Below are 15,781 nucleotides of genomic sequence, written 5' to 3'. Positions count from 1 at the left end.
CCCCTCTACAAGGATTGTTGAACTCACTTCCAAATATGGAAGCGAATGGTGGCGGCGGCAGTGCACGCGCCTCGGTTCAACAAGGCAGCCCGCGACGCCGATCACCATATAAGGAAACAAGGACATGATTTTCGCTATAGCAAATTTCACTGCGCAGTACATACTGGTGGGAGCAGCATTGTGGAGCATAGAAAAGAGTGACAGCAAGAGGGGGGAAGTAGGAGGGACAAAGACCAAATAAAAAGAGGGAACGGCTCCGCCACTGGAGTATGAATGGATAATAACCCCTTTTCATTCGGTTACAACGAAGCAGTGTACAACACAAAAACCTGTCATTTGGCACGCCCACCCTATGAATTAATTCAATAATCCTGCTTGATGCCAACTAACAGTAAGGGGTGATTGATTCATCATCATTAAAAGACTGCAATAAGATTGCTATCTTCATAATATCAATGTCATTAATCATCTGTAGGCCTATATCCATTCCATACTGACCCTATCAGTAAAAGGAACACCAGAATCATTTAATGAAAAATGTTTTTGGCTTGACATAGGTATATATATATATATATTCAATTTATAGTGAAATAGGTATATGAACTAGTCAAGAACTCAACCAAATTTACAGGTCTTTTGCATTTTATTTGGCTTAAGCAATACTTATCCTAAAAATTGTAAACAAAAACATAGTTACCAAGGCCACAAAACAATATTGCAAAAGATGATTTAAAAAAAATAGCAATGAATTTCATGCATCTACTGTAATGTATATTTTTATTTGTTGAATGAGTTTAAAAGTAACAGTACAGAGAGGGAGAGTGCAATAGTACATGCGGAATAAGCCTCCAATTGTTTGCCTCAACAATGGAATGGAACACAGACATGGAATGTGCAAAAAGAAAGTCAGAGACAATACAACTTTTAGAACTATGTATAATTATCTGGATTCTGAGGACAAGCAAGGTCTTTTGCCTTTCATTGTACCCCTATGCTTATGGGTAATTCTTTGGCTGACAGGTGAACAAGGGCCTCATACTACCCATCACTTGTTTACACACAAACCAGTTAACCTAATCCAGATTTTTTTTTTTAATTCTCAAATGATCACAATCTAATTTCAAGTGATCCTCTGTATAGCGAAATCTTACATATAACATCTTTGGAGCATTCATTCATCAAGTAAGTGCCACTTAACGTTTCTCAACCAACCATTCCATTTCAGAAGTAACGCAAGACATTTTTGGTCAAGTTACAAGGGAGGAGTGGTGCCTCTAAAGTGGGCTTGTAAAAACATAAAATGAGAGCTATTACAGTAGGATTCCAAGCCTGGAATAAAACACAAAAGCAAAAACAGTACAACAACAAGGAATCCCTGACATGGATAAGGGGAAGCAAATAAGGAGCATGCTGCAAAACTGGGAATGGGATGGAATGTGCACAAGGCCACAGAGAGGTACAAAGAGACCAGCATAAAGTCAAGAAGATCTGGCTACATGTATACCCCATTACAGCACAGCATAGGTCAATTCCATCAGGAGAATAAATTGCTCAAGTCTAATTTGACTTAAAAGCCTCCATGCAAGCCTCTTAGTAATAAGCATTGGTCACAAAGGATACATAGATTATGATGCATTGAAATCCATGGCATGTCCAATAACAATGCATTACTTGGGTCTAGGGTGTCTAAGTAAACATCACTGGGTTGTCTTTACAGACAAGGAGGAGTGTGCGAATGGCAGTGTCAGTCAGTGTTAAAAACAGGTCCAGAGGATTAAACAACCCCATGGGTATGAGATAATGCACCTTTGCCCCAGATACTCTGTAAGACTATGGTCTCATCTTGATGTAGATAGAGTGATGTAGTGTACAATTGTGCGATTGAAAAGATGCTGGTGTATGTGCATTATGTTGACCTCCCACTGCCATTGTAATCATGTGTTGGTGTTGTAACTGCACCTTGTCAGTGCTATATGTCGGGTTCCATGTGATAGCATGGTAAGGCTTTAGTGCTGGGATGTGTGCGTGTTGTATTGCAATGAGATAAAGAGGCCATCTAGCTGGATTTCTTCATCTTAGCCACCGCTGGCCTCGACTTATTCAACACCACAGTGGCCTGAAAGAAAAGGACATCATTAAATTGCATTGAATGTAACATTTAAATAAGGATACTTGAATTACTTCTAAGGACATTTTGATTCTTACTAAAAGTTCACAAACAACTATGCTTAGCTATAATTCCTTTTTACAGTCCAACGGCATACTCTGTGCACCAACTGTAATGGGCCTTGTCTCATGTCTCACCTACAATTCAAAAGATGTTCTCACCTGCTGTAGTATGACACCTGCCGTCTGGTCGATGGCTCCCCCCAGCCCCCGGTATTTTCCCGAATAGCGTATGAAGGCCCAGGTGAGCATGGCGACCATGGCCAGGCCCAAGACACAGTCACATGCAAAAGCAATGGTAGCCAGGCCGATGAAGAGCAATAGCCCTGACAGCACGTACAGGAAGCACACAAGGACAAACAGCACTGCAGGCGTCCGGAATGCAGTGAAGACATTCTTTGACTTTCAAAGAGAAATAAAATAAAATATTAATCAAAATGTTTATCTGTAAACTGAACTTCAATAATTCTACCTTTTATGTATCCACAGTAAATTTAAAATGGAAAATAAAATGTTTACTGACAAAAATGGATCTGGTGCCAAGTGATACCACTGGGTCTCTTACCTCATTGTGCTTTCTGAAAGACTGCCACAGCTCTACCAACTCGGCCTCAAGCTGGTCTTGGTAGCGGTCACAGAACTCCTGTCCTCCCATCTTCTTAGTGGAGGAGAAGACATGGAGGGACTCCTGGAGGAAGAAGTGGTGCTTCTCCTCCAGAGAGGCAGGAGCCACATAGGGAAGGTCTCCCCCGCAGACCTTTAGGACGATAGAGAGATTAATACAGAATGCAAGGCCTTAAGAGTAAAGTGGAATTTTTCTTTCAGATGAAAAAATGCACATAGATTTCTTTGCCAAGAACACAAACCCACCTTCTCCATGTTCTTGTAATACTGGTCTTTGGCTGCCGCCACGGCTGCCAGGTTGTTGGCCTCTGCTGTGGCCTTGTGTGAGAGAGATGCCATGTACATTTACTGGCAGTGGACTAGTGACATTCAACAAAAACTCAAGACTTAAGAACCTCAAATATGAACTTGTCTGTTGGAAGAGCAATACAGCATTTACATTACGTCTCTCAAAGAGGTGTAATGCTGAAATCTAAGTGATAAATGGGTGTGTACCAGCAGCATGGACTTTGGGTGTGGTAGGTCTTCACCCTGGTAGATCTTGATGTATGCCTGAAATCAAACATTCCACTGTCAAACACAACAATGATACAAACCTGGCAGTCAGGAACCTCAGAGGGCTAAAAACAGAGTCTCACCTTGAAGAACTCCAGGAGGCCCCTGCAGGTGACTTTGTTGCCGTTGATCTCTTTCTCAGCCAGGTTGTCTGGATGCAGCAGTGTGGGGATGAGGTTGCGTAGCTCCTCTTTAAACTCTGGAGCCACATCTGACACAGATTTGAAACCGATTAAGTTCCTTCCTCAGACACTCAGGTGGATATCATTAGATGGATTAACAAGATGGACAAGGAGCAACCATACCACTAAGCTGGCCCTTGAAAGCGGGGCTTGTGGCCACCTTCAACCCAGGATGTGGTAGCAGGAAACAGTTGATGGAGGTGAAGCAGGAATGAATGTGTTCCCTCACTGTCTGTAGTTCCTCATGCTGGGTCTCTTTCACCTGCACAACATCACAAATACTGGTTACTATCACCAATGCACACTTAAACCTGGCAAAATGTACTCTCTCATCTTACACAGTGCAGCACCAACAACATTAAATGGTACCCTAAAAAGGGTCTAGTACCTGTAGACGTTTATCAAGGAACTCACTGCCTCCCTTCAGACCATATTTATATTCATAGGGAAAGCTCCAATCCCTGATTAGGAACATCAGAGACTGAGAAAATGGGAGAATGGAGCGACCAATATAATTAAAAACAAGGCACATATAATAATGCACTTTTAGTTAGCAAATATTATACCCTAAGCAGCAAGCAAAGTCAAAAGGAACTTAAAGATGATTGGTCTAGATTCTTAATAACCAATTGCTTTGTATTTATAAGACTTTTGGTTCTCATACCTGAAATGGCTTCAGGAAGATTTCATCCATGGCGAGGCGTCCATACTCTGTGAACAGCTGGAAGAAGACAGAACATAAAGGATGTCCTTCATTATGCAGAGGAAATCAAATAATAAATGACAAAAATTTAGGTACATTCAAATTCTCTGATTTTGAATGAGCACATTGATATCCAAAACCCGTGTCAGGTTTTTTAATTCCCTGATATTTCCATGCCTTTGGGGAGCAATGCTCTCAGGTTGTGGAACAGGTAGAACATGTTAGTCTGTCTGACACCAGACCACGTGGCTCAATGTGAGTGTGTACACACTGTTGGGTCTGAATACCCTGTTTATTTTTTAACTCTCATTGAGTCCAACATTTACAGTAGTTTTAGAACTCAGTTTTGAGCAATCAAGCTGATTGAGTCCTCTTGCTGCTTGGATTTGAAAAACGAATAGTTGCAATGGAAGGTGGTGGGGCTGGAGGGCTGTGTGTGTGGGTGTTTCAGTGAGAGAGACCCAGAGAACCAACCACTGTAAGAGCACAGCCCCTTTCATTATCGGAACATTACATTGTCTCCCGAGAATCGAGTTAGCAAGAGTCTGTCGTTTCAGCCAGGCAAACATGTTACTTCTGAGGAACACGGACCTGCAGCTGCTGCAGATCATCTTCCTGAATGTTCTGTGAGAGGTTGTAGATCTGCAAGAGAGAAACAATCACAATCATATTACATATATGTTTTTAAAAAGTAACACCAATTACATGAGTGCATAGCAGACCACCTGTATTGAGCTGGTCATGGTACTGAGGGCAAAGATTGTGGCACAATCTTTCACGGTGGATTGGTTGTCAAATGCACCCTGGGTGTCCATCAGTAATACTGCCACCTATCGAGGGCAGAAATCAATGCATCAATCAAATGCATAATACCAACACCAACATTACAATTTGCATACTTTGTGTTCCAATGCACATATACATTTTTTGCACAATCATTCCAAGGAGCATAGTTTTGAATGTTGGAGTCAGTACCTCCATCCCATCACTCTTCTCCACCAGGAAGACCTCACTCCACAGCTGGATGCCGGTGGTCTCTGGCTCTGAGCCCCCCCTCCATTTAAACCCAGTCAGGGGCTCATCCTCCTGACCCAGCCACTCCTCACCATGCTTCTGGATGAATACAGACGTCGCTACACATTACTGACTGGTCAGCAGCCCTGGGATTAAGTCTGATATCAGGAAACAATTCACGTCACAGGGAAAAATGGTATGTGACATAAAACGAATGACATACTGAACTTTGAACCAAGTGTGGCTGTACATGTTCCATTTTCAGAAACACTGACCTTCCTGTACATGTAGCGGAGCATGAAGTCCAGAATGAAGCTCTTGCCTTTCCGGAAGGCCCCGGCCACCGAGAGCACCACCACATGTTTATCCCGAACCTCCGGTGCAAGCAGAACCCGTCCTAAAGCCTCTGTATCCAAGGCAAAGGAGTGATCTTTCTTGCACACTGTCACAATCTGGACTGGACCTGGCTCACTGCCCATCGCTCCCTGTGGGTGACGGGACAGACATGACATTTTGACTTATATGTAGGTACTTATCTGAGTCGTTTCATGTTATTGCCGGTTAGATGTAGGCCTGTCTCACTTCAAGCTGATATCAACGCTGATGATACTGTATAACTACTGGGTGTTACAACTCTGGTAACTTATGCCATTATATTTGGACATGTCATCTCACTCCTTGTATAAACAATTCAAGCTCAAACTGAGGCCATGAAAGACAGAGTACATAGAAATGTTATTCCCCCCCACGAGGAAAACCAAATGAGAAATTATTCATACAGAGATACTCTTTAAATCATTAGACAATGTTGGTCTATGTGCAGGACTGTATCTAAGTAATGTGTGATACATCAACCCTGCTGAGAGCTAATGCACGCTCCACATCCACGAGGAGATTCCTTTAGCCCTCTCAATGAGGCTCTTTGTTGCAGTGCTTGTAGCCACCCTTGCTGAAAGGTGGGGAAAAGGCCAATAGGGCTATATCAATCAACACAACATTCCAATTATTTACCTGGTTGGAAGCTACATCAATATCCCTCCTTACTAGACATTCTTAGATCAGACTAAAATGAATGTGTTCACACACTATTACATTAGTCCTGTCATAGACAAGATAGCCAATTAGTGATTATGACCGGTGCTCTGAAGGTGTGGTACCATGACTGTCTGACAGGCAGTGTACAGAGTAACAAAGGCATATGCATGACTGAAACAGGTTTCGCTTATCTGTGTAACTAGCTAAAAGTACATAGAAAGGCCCAAACAATTTCACACTCCTTTTATACTAGTACCAGTCTAGACAACAGTTTATGCCTACTCTAAACCATTAACAATTTGATACATTGAGGGCATTAGTTGGCAAGTGAAATTATTCAGCAATCTAGCTAGTTGACACGGCATAGTACAATATTTTAGCTAACGTAACTGACCGCACGCTCAAATTAGCGATGCTTTTAGCTCGCCGAAAAAAGCAACTAGCTAACATAAACATTCTCACAATTGTTAACGACATTTTACTGTTCATGAACAGTCGTTATTTATTAACTGAAACACTGTTTTACCTTTGGTATCCCAAATGAGCGAATTTCACAGGAACAAGCTAGATAGCTATGAGTCAGAAAAATAACAACACTGCAACCATGAAAACTTTCCAACTACGAATTGTCACTTCCGTGTCCGATCGCCTTGTAGTTTTAGTGTTGATCAATGGTGTAATCCAGGGAAGTAGTTAAACTACATTTACAAAGATCCTCCAGGCAATAACAGTTGCGCTAATGATGATGGCAAATGTAGTTTTATCGAAGTGCTACGAACGCGGAATATAAAGTGTGGTTATGCCATCAACACCACACCCAAAATCGACTTTCCTACATAGCTATGATTTTTTCAACATGTTAATCTTGCGCTTTGGCTCTTGACATAATACCTACACGGACACAAATAAAAATGTGCATTTATTTCGGTTACTTGTCATTTCCAGTCAAATGTCTCCCCACTAATTAGGGGTGTCAGTCTGCACATTGAATCCAATGAATGCAAAGATATTTAGAAATATAAACTATAGAAATATTTGATTCCTTGATAGATTCCCATAAAGTATTTGAAAAGGTGTACATGATAAAACGTTTGAACACACACAAAAAAAATAACAGTTCCTATAAGAGTTTGGTGCTTTATTGTTAATACAATTATGACATTTAAAAAAAAGAGTTGAATGAATGACAAATGTCTAATGTTTCTTTATAAACATAGACATAGCCTATAAAATAAATTCTGCACAATAATAAGTGTTCAATAAAAGATGCACTTGGTAGAGATTATTATAAAATCAGATTCAGGATTCAGAATTGAACATACATTTCTTTGTCCCCTGAATCTGAGAGTGGATTAATTGGCAGTAGATTTCTCATGTTATCATTCATCTGTTGTATTCCATCAAAATATAGAGGCCTTGATTCTTATCAGTACAGCGTCAATATTGTTCCTCCTCAATTTATACCAAAAGCATACGCCAATGTCTGGTATATGCCAATGAGTGTGGCAAGTGGCTTAAATGTGTTTACATGCATCAGGTAAGGTGGCTTGGATGTGCAATCATAGTAGCTACAGTATATCACTTTATGACAGCAAATCAAATCTCAGGCAGTGTCAAAATGTCAGCACACAGCAACGTATTGCCAATTTATATTACTCAGGTTACACATAATCTCCTTACATCACAGTGTACTTCAGTCTATTGGTCAATTTGTTTAGACCACACTGCATGTCCTTATCTGTAGATCAGTCTAATGTCCACCCCCTGCCAGGTCCAGAAGTGACCCAGCAGCCTCTTGGGCCTCAGCATCCAGCTGCAGGATCTCTACGGTCTCCAGATCCAGTTCAGTGTCCCCAGGCAGGACCAGATACTGGTGATACTGGTAGTAGTGTAACTCTATGTAGCCACTGTCTGACAGGGGGTCTTTCTCCATCTCCTCACCAACCTCTTCCTCATATTCCATAGCCTCCATGTTGACCATCTCCTCATGGTCAGGGGTTAGAGGGCAAAGTGGATATGAGGAGAGAGGTGGGTTGTCTAAGGTCAAGGCTGGGGTAGAGGGGGAGGAGAGGAGGAGAGTTTGACAATGGGAATCTGTGTGAGAGAGACCCAAAATAGTTTGTATACTGCACATTGAAAAATGTGGCACATCAACATCCATGTGGTTGATGTGCAATTGTTTATAATAGTGTCCTATACAGTAGAACAATTGAACAGTTTAAAGAGATTACAGTAGGACTGGGTATTGCTAGGGTCCTCACAATACGATATTATCATGATACTAAGGTAATGATACAATTGCAATTTTCACAATTCTATATGTATTGTAATTCAATTCTGCATTTTATTGCAATTTGATGTTCCAAACATGTTCCTCACAAAACAGTGCATTCGGATAGTATTCAGACCCCTTGACTTTTCCACATTAAAGTTACGTTACAGCCTTATTCTAAAATGAGATAGCCTTATTCTCCAGAGATGTTTGATCGGGTTCAAGTCAGGGCTCTGGCTGGGCCACTCAAGGACATTCAGAGACTTGCCCCGAAGCCATTCCTGCGTTGTTTTGGCTTTGTGCTTAGGTTCGTTGTCCGATTGGAAGGTGAACCTTCGCCCCAGTCTGAGGTCCTGAGTGCTCTGGAGCAAGTTTTCATCAAGGATCTCTCTGTACTTTTCTCTGTTCATTGTTCCCTCAATCCTGACTAGTCTCCCAGTCCCTGCCACTGAAAAACATCCCCACAGCATAATGCTGCCACCGCCATGATTCACCGTAGAGATGGTTCCAGGTTTCCTCCAGACGTGACGCTTGGCATTCAGGCCAAGGAGTTCAATCTTGGTTTCATCAGACCAGAGAATCTTATTGCTCATGGTCTAAGAGTCCTTTAGGGGGCTTTTGGCAAACTCCAAGCGGGCTGTCATGTGCCTTTTACTGAGGAGTGTCTTCCGTCTGGCCACTCTACCATAAAGGCCTGATTGGTGGAGTGCTGCAGAGATGGTTGTCCTTCTAGAGGGTTCTCCCATCTCCACAGAGGAACTATGGAGCTCTATCAGACTGACCCTTGGGTTCTTGGTCACCTCCCTGACCAAGGCCCTTCTCCCCCGATTGCTCAGTTTGGCCGGGTGGCCAGCTCTAGGAAGAGTCTTGGTGTACCAAACTTCTTCCATTTAAGAATGGTGGAGGCCACTGTGTTCTTGGGGACCTTCAATGCTGCAGAAATGTTTGGTTACCCTTCCCCAGATCTGTCTCTTTACACAATCATGCGTCTGAGCTTTGAGGAGAATTCATTCGACCTCATGGCTTGGTTTTTGCTCTGACATGCACTGCCAACTGTGGGACCTTATATAGAGAGCTGTGTGCCTCTCCAAATCGTGTCCAATCAATTGAATTTACCACAAGTGGACTCCAATCAAGTTGTAGAAACATCTCAAGGATGATAAATGGAAACAGGGTGCACCTAAGCTCAATTTCGAGTCTCATAGCAAAGGGTCTGAATACTTATGTAAATAAGATGCTGAGGCCCAAGAGGATGCTGGGTCACTTCTGGACCTGTCACGTGGTGGACATTAGACTGATCTACAGATTTAGAAAGAAACATACCTGTCTATATAAAGGTCCCACAGTTGACAGCGTATGTCAGAGCAGAAACTACACCAGGAAGTCCAAGGAACTTTCCGTAGATCTCTGAGATAGAATTGTGATGAGGCATCCATCTGGGGAAAGGTATAAAACTATTTCTAGAGTGTTGAAGGTTTCCAAGAGCTCAGTGGTCTCCATCATTGGAAAATGGAAAACAATATTGAACTACACAGACTCTGCTTAGAGCTGGCCATCCAACCAAGGAACTGGGAAAGAAGAACTACAGAGTTAATTGGCCGAGAAGGGAGAGCCCACAAAAAGGACAACAGTCTCTACAGCACTTCACCCAATCTGGGATTTTTGGGAGAGTGGGCAGACGGAAGCCACTCCTAACAAAAAGGCACATGACAGCCTGCCTAGAGTTTGCAAAAAGGCAGATGGAAGACAAAGCAAAAAAATATTTGGTCTGATGAGACTAAGATGGAACTCTTTGGCCTGAATGCAAAGCGCTATGTCTAGAGAAAACCAGGCACAGTTCATGACCCATCTAACACCATCCCTACCATGAAGCATGATGGTGGCAGCATCATTCTATGGGAATGCTATTCAGCGGCAGGGACTGTGAGACTGGTAAGGATAGAGGGAACAATGAATAGAGCCTAATACAGGCAAATCCTTGATGAGAACCTGCTTCAGAGCGCAAACGACCTTAAATCTTCGCCCCAGTCTAAGTTCCAACAGGACAATGACCCCAAGCATACAGCCAAAGCAACGCTGGATTAGCTTAAGAAAAATAATGTTAAAGTCCTTGAGTGGTCCAGCTAAATCCCAGACTTGAATCCTATTGAAAATCTATGGAAATACTTGAATATTGCTGTTCACCACCACTCCCCTTCTAACTTAAGAGCTTGAGAAACTCTGAAAGGAGGAATGGGATAAAATCCCTAAATCCAGATGTGCAAAACTGATACAAACATACCCAAGACGACTCAAAGCTGTAATCGCCTCAAAGTATGACACAGGGGTGTGATTACTTATGGAAAAAATATATTTCTGTATTTCATTCTCAATCAATTTGCCCAATTTAAAAAAAAAAACACATTTTCACTCTGTCATTATGGGATATTGTGCTTAGATTGGTACTGTATATCTCACCTGTCAAAAGTTTGGACACACCTACTCATTCAAGGGTTTTTCTTTATTTTTACTATTTTCTACAATGTAGAATAATATTGAAGACACAAAACTATGAAATAACACATGTAGTAACCAAAAACAAGGCACATTTAAAAAAAAATATATATATATATTTTAGATTATTCAAAGTAGCCAGCCGTTGCCTTAACAGCTTTGCACACTCTTGGCATTCTCTCAACCAGCACCATGTGGTAGTCACCAGGAATGCTTTTCCAACAGTTTAAAGGAGTTCCCACATATGCTAAGCACTTGTTGGTTGCTATTCCTTCACTCTGCGGTCCAACTCATCCCAAATCATCTTAATTGGGTTGAGGTCAGATGATTGTGGAGGCCAGGTCATCTGATGCAGCACTCCATCACTCTCCTTCTTGGTCAAATAGGCCTTACACAGCCTGGAGGTGTGTTGGGTCATTGTCCTGTTGGGAAACAAATTAAAGTCCCACTAAGCACAAACCAGATGGGATGGCGTAACGCTGCATAATTCTGTGGTAGCCATACTGGTTAAGTGGGACTTAAATTCTAAATAAATCACTGACAGTGTCACCAGCAAAGCACCCCCACACCATCACACCTCCTCCTCAATGCTTCACGGCGGGTACCACACATGCAGAGATCATCTGTTCACCTAATCTGCATCTCACATAGACAGCGGTTGGAAGTAAAAATATAAAATTCAGACTCATCAGACCAAAGGACAGATTTCCACTGGTCTATTGCTCGTGTTTATTGGCCCAAGCAAGTCTCTTCTTCTTATTGGTGTCCTTTAGTAGTGGTTTCTTTGTAGCAATTCAACCATGAAGGGCTGATTCACGCAGTCTCCTATGAAAAGTTGATGTTGAGATGTGTCTGTTACTTGAAATCTGTGAAGCATTTATTTAGGCTGCAATTTCTGATGCTGTTAACTCGAATGAACTTATCCTCTGCAGCAGAGGTAACTCTGGGTCTTCCAATCCTGTGGCGGTCCTCAGAGCCAGTTTCATTATAGCTCTTTAGGGTTTTTGTAACTGCACTTGAAGAAACTTTTGAAAAGTTCCTGAATTTTTTTTTGACTGACCTTCGTGTCTTAAAGTAATAATGGACTGTCGTTTCTCTTTGCTTATTTGAGCTGTTCTTGCCATAATATAAGGACTTGATCTTTTACCAAATAGGGCTATCTTCTGTAAACCACCCCTACCTTCTCACAACACAACTGATTGGTTCAAATGTATCAAGGAAATAAATTCCACAAATTAACAAGGCACACCTGTTAATTGAAATGCATTCCAGGTGACTACCACATGAAGCTGGTTGAGAGAATGCCAAGAGTGTGCATAGCTGTCATCAAGGCAAAGGCTGGCTACTTTGAAGAATCTCAAATATAAAATATATTTTGATTTGTTGATTACTACATGATACCATTTGTTTGATTTCATAGTTTTGATGTCTTTACTATTATTCTACAATGTAGAAAATGTAAAAAAATAAAAAAATAAAACCTGGAATGAGTAGGTGTGGCCAAACTTGACAGGTACTCATATATATACACAAATCAATACTTGGAGTCAAAGTATCGATACAATATCATCCAAAATAACATCGCAAAATATAACCATCAATTTTTTCCACCCATCACTACATTACAGTGTATACCCTGTAGAGTAGACAATCTAAGTGGAATGTAGGGAGTTACTGGCCTTGGCCAAAACCAGTTTTACATAAGCACTGCACTAAAAGAGAGTGACATAAAGAACTGAGCCAGCGTGTTGCTATGGCTATAGGTTGCCAAGGCAATAGAAGGTTGTTGTCAAGACAACAGCACACAAACTCACCAACCATGCAACATGCAGAGAAAGGGTTAGGGGGAAAAAAATAAATAAAAAAATCGGCAGATGAGTTAAGGCGTAATAGATAGATCAATTGTTCCTCAATTGAATATAAGTATTTAGATTAAACTATGAATGAAAAATTAAGAGGAAACTGACATCTTAAAAAAAACATTTGTAAGAGGCATTACAATACTGTCAGGGGCTGTAGTTTACCCCAATGTTCAGCATGGTTATCAAGATCTATGAGGCTGACATGCTTAGTGATGGAGGAGGGCTAACCTGAGATCTCCACAGTGTCACACACCATAGATACTTCGTAATCAGTTCCCTCCAATCTGCTCCACAGACACACAGGACAGAGAGGGATGAAAAATACAGTTAGTTGGACTACTGGTAAGGTTCTGACTGGGCTGTGATAAGTCTACTACTGTAAGACATATCATTAACTGACATTCATTAACCAACAAGTCTTTGGGCAAATTAGTCATGATATTTAACACTGAACTAAACCACAAATGTGTTTGTTCATACTCACAACGCAGGGTTGTTTAGTAAGTTACTGTTGGTGCCGTGGTAATAATGCGCTTTCCTGAGCACCTCCAGAAGAGCATGTCGATATTCTGGACACACACACCACAGTGAGCCCTTCCCCACAAACTGAAAAAGAAATCATACACAATCTTCAATGTCACTAAACACCATAATTTCAACCCAAAATCTAGACCATGCAAACTGACACATTGAAAACAAGTGAACACATCTCACCTGGCTCTTGTCCCTGTGAATCCGACGGAAGCTCTTACTCAGAGACAGGTTGTGTCGAACAGAGTTTCTCCATCCCCCAGGTGCTGCTCTGTAGTAGGGGAAGCTGTTCACTATCCATTCATAGATACCCTTTACTGGGAGCCTCTTGTCTGGCGAGTCCTCTATCGCCATGAAGATTAGACTACTAAAGGAGTAAGGGGGCTTGGATGGGGAGGGAGGAAGGTGTGGGGTAGGTATGGGATCCTGGGGCTCCAGCTGAGGCAGTGGTGTTGTTTTGGGCAGGGGCTGCAGGGGAAGCAAGTTGCCTCTTTGATGCAGCCAGTTGAGGCAGGTCAAGTCATCTTCGTCAGATGTGGTTAGAGAGTTTAGGCAGTGTATGTTTTGTCCATCAAGAAACAAAGGTGGGGACAAGGTGTGTAAAAGAGGGGAGAGAGGTTGAGTCTTGAGGTGAACTGAAGCTGGGGCTGTGGGACAAAGTGAAGTAGGGGATGGCGGGATTGATAGAGGAGACAGAGGGAGTGAAACATGAATAGTGGAAGAAGTTTGCAAAAGAGAGGAAGAGAAAGGCAGGCAGTGGTAGAGAGTGGCAGGATAAGGAAGAGATATAGGGAGGAGTGGCAGTGTGTGAGAGTCACTCTCCATCTCTCTACCAGCAGCAGACTTCTTATACACTCATTCAATAGTTGATCTGATGGGCAAAGCAGAGCAGACAAACATTATTTCAATGGCATGGTGAAAAATTCAGCTCAAGTTGATGGCAATGCATTTACACAATTAGAAAAATGTAGACAAACCCAATTTATAATAGCCTTAGCAGATCAGATGGTAGACCAGATCAGTCTACTGGTTCCCAACCTGGAGTACATGTACCCCTGGAGGGGGTACCGAGTGGCACAGTGATTGAGGCATCACTACAGACCCGGGTTCGACCCCAGGCTGTGTCACAGCTGGCGTGACTGAGAGACCCATGAGGCTGCGCACAATTGGCCCAGCGTCGTCCTGTGGTGGGCCGGGCGCGTGTACGCTGTCACGGTCGCCAGGTGTACGGTGTTTTCTCCGACACATTGGTGCGGCTGGCTTCCTGGTTAAGCGTGTATTGTGTCAAGAAGCAGTGCGGCTTGGCTGGGTCGTGTTTCGGAGGACGCACGGCTCTCCCGAGTCCGTACGGAGGTTCAGAAATGGGACAAGACTAAATTGGATACCACGAAATTGTGGAGAGAAAAAGCCGTATATATGTTTTTTAATGTATTGCGGGCCAGATTGAAGTGCCCGGCGGGCCGCACTTCCCTCCCCTTGCTATAGGGTGTACTTGGGAAGACTCAAAAGACCATAGGCCTACTGGTAAAATGCACACGAGGAAGTACTTCATGGGTTCTCCGGACTGAGCAAAATGTGGCTCGGGGTACAGTAACCAAAAAAGGTTGGGAATCACCTTTTGAATTAAAAACAAAACAAAACAATCGCTCTTCAAAAGCTTCACTGTGCACTCCCTGCACAAAGAACCTTCAGTTGGTAAGAATAAAAAAAATACATTAGCTAACAAGTTAAAGATTAAGACAAAAGTCTGAACAAAGTCCTCCCCATTTCACTTCTGTAACGGATAAATGATTTAGCTATAAACTAAGTTACTCGCATTCAGACAGCTAGCAAATAGGCATTGGACAGGTGCATGCATAAAATCCTTTTGATTGGAAAACAACTTATTTTCATAAGGGTAAATGGAACATTCTGCCCATAAAGCCTCATGGTGCTCAACAAAGCTGCTCAATGTGCTCAGACTTCGGAAAATGGCGGTAGAATATAAAGTTACATTTAGCACCATCAGTCAAGCAGTCTTTTGTCAAATACCCCTCTGGAGCAGAAATACTTGAGAATAAAAATAGACAATGCATGTCTTACCTATAAAGCAACGTAAATAGTTGTCAGGGGATATTAGTAAAAGGCTTGAGTCATGCTAAATCTCCCATTCAACGGTTTAAAATATTGTCCGAGAACCATACAAAGAATCTAAATCTAATTCCCGACTATCCGCGATCTCTTCCAGGGTTCCCTTGGAAACCAAAAGGACGCTTTGTAGATTGCCCGCAGCCTGCGCGTTCTCGCCTTAAAGATACAGTTCTGTCTTTTGCCAACAAATTCTTTTATTTTACTAGGCAAGTCA

The 15,781-nt window shown here is 42.2% G+C and overlaps 2 protein-coding genes across 5 annotated transcripts; both read right to left on the bottom strand.

The window, feature by feature from the left end:
• Positions 1-760: 760 nt before the first annotated feature.
• atl3 (atlastin 3) lies at positions 761-6,913 on the bottom strand. 2 transcript variants are annotated; one of them, XM_029662015.2, is made up of 14 exons: positions 6,806-6,913; positions 5,520-5,729; positions 5,206-5,343; positions 4,956-5,060; positions 4,822-4,872; positions 4,192-4,248; positions 3,916-4,008; positions 3,651-3,789; positions 3,429-3,556; positions 3,286-3,342; positions 3,037-3,108; positions 2,732-2,923; positions 2,329-2,568; positions 761-2,116 (listed from the first exon to the last, which is right to left on the bottom strand). In XM_029662015.2, the coding sequence occupies exons 2-14, from the start codon at positions 5,721-5,723 to the stop codon at positions 2,057-2,059; spliced, it is 1,536 nt and encodes a 511-aa protein (XP_029517875.1). In that variant the 5' UTR covers positions 5,724-5,729; positions 6,806-6,913; the 3' UTR covers positions 761-2,056. The 2 variants fall into 2 exon arrangements, with proteins under 2 accessions (XP_029517875.1, XP_029517876.1); XM_029662016.2 differs by having other exon boundaries at positions 5,206-5,340.
• A 489-nt stretch (positions 6,914-7,402) lies between these two features.
• On the bottom strand, positions 7,403-15,687 carry LOC115130662 (forkhead box protein N2-like). Of its 3 annotated transcripts, none has more exons than XM_029662017.1 (5): positions 15,520-15,687; positions 13,621-14,308; positions 13,391-13,512; positions 13,135-13,190; positions 7,403-8,373 (listed from the first exon to the last, which is right to left on the bottom strand). In XM_029662017.1, exons 2-5 carry the CDS (start codon positions 14,260-14,262, stop codon positions 8,030-8,032), a joined length of 1,164 nt encoding a protein of 387 aa, XP_029517877.1. In that variant the 5' UTR covers positions 14,263-14,308; positions 15,520-15,687; the 3' UTR covers positions 7,403-8,029. The 3 variants fall into 3 exon arrangements, with proteins under 3 accessions (XP_029517877.1, XP_029517879.1, XP_064875754.1); XM_029662019.1 differs by having other exon boundaries at positions 7,403-8,328; XM_065019682.1 differs by having other exon boundaries at positions 13,621-15,687.
• Between the last annotated feature and the right edge of the window lie 94 nt (positions 15,688-15,781).

The sequence above is a fragment of the Oncorhynchus nerka genome, linkage group LG6, assembly GCF_034236695.1.
Source record: "Oncorhynchus nerka isolate Pitt River linkage group LG6, Oner_Uvic_2.0, whole genome shotgun sequence".
Classification (NCBI taxonomy): domain Eukaryota; kingdom Metazoa; phylum Chordata; class Actinopteri; order Salmoniformes; family Salmonidae; genus Oncorhynchus; species Oncorhynchus nerka.
This window is presented reverse-complemented; position numbering and strand designations above follow the sequence as displayed.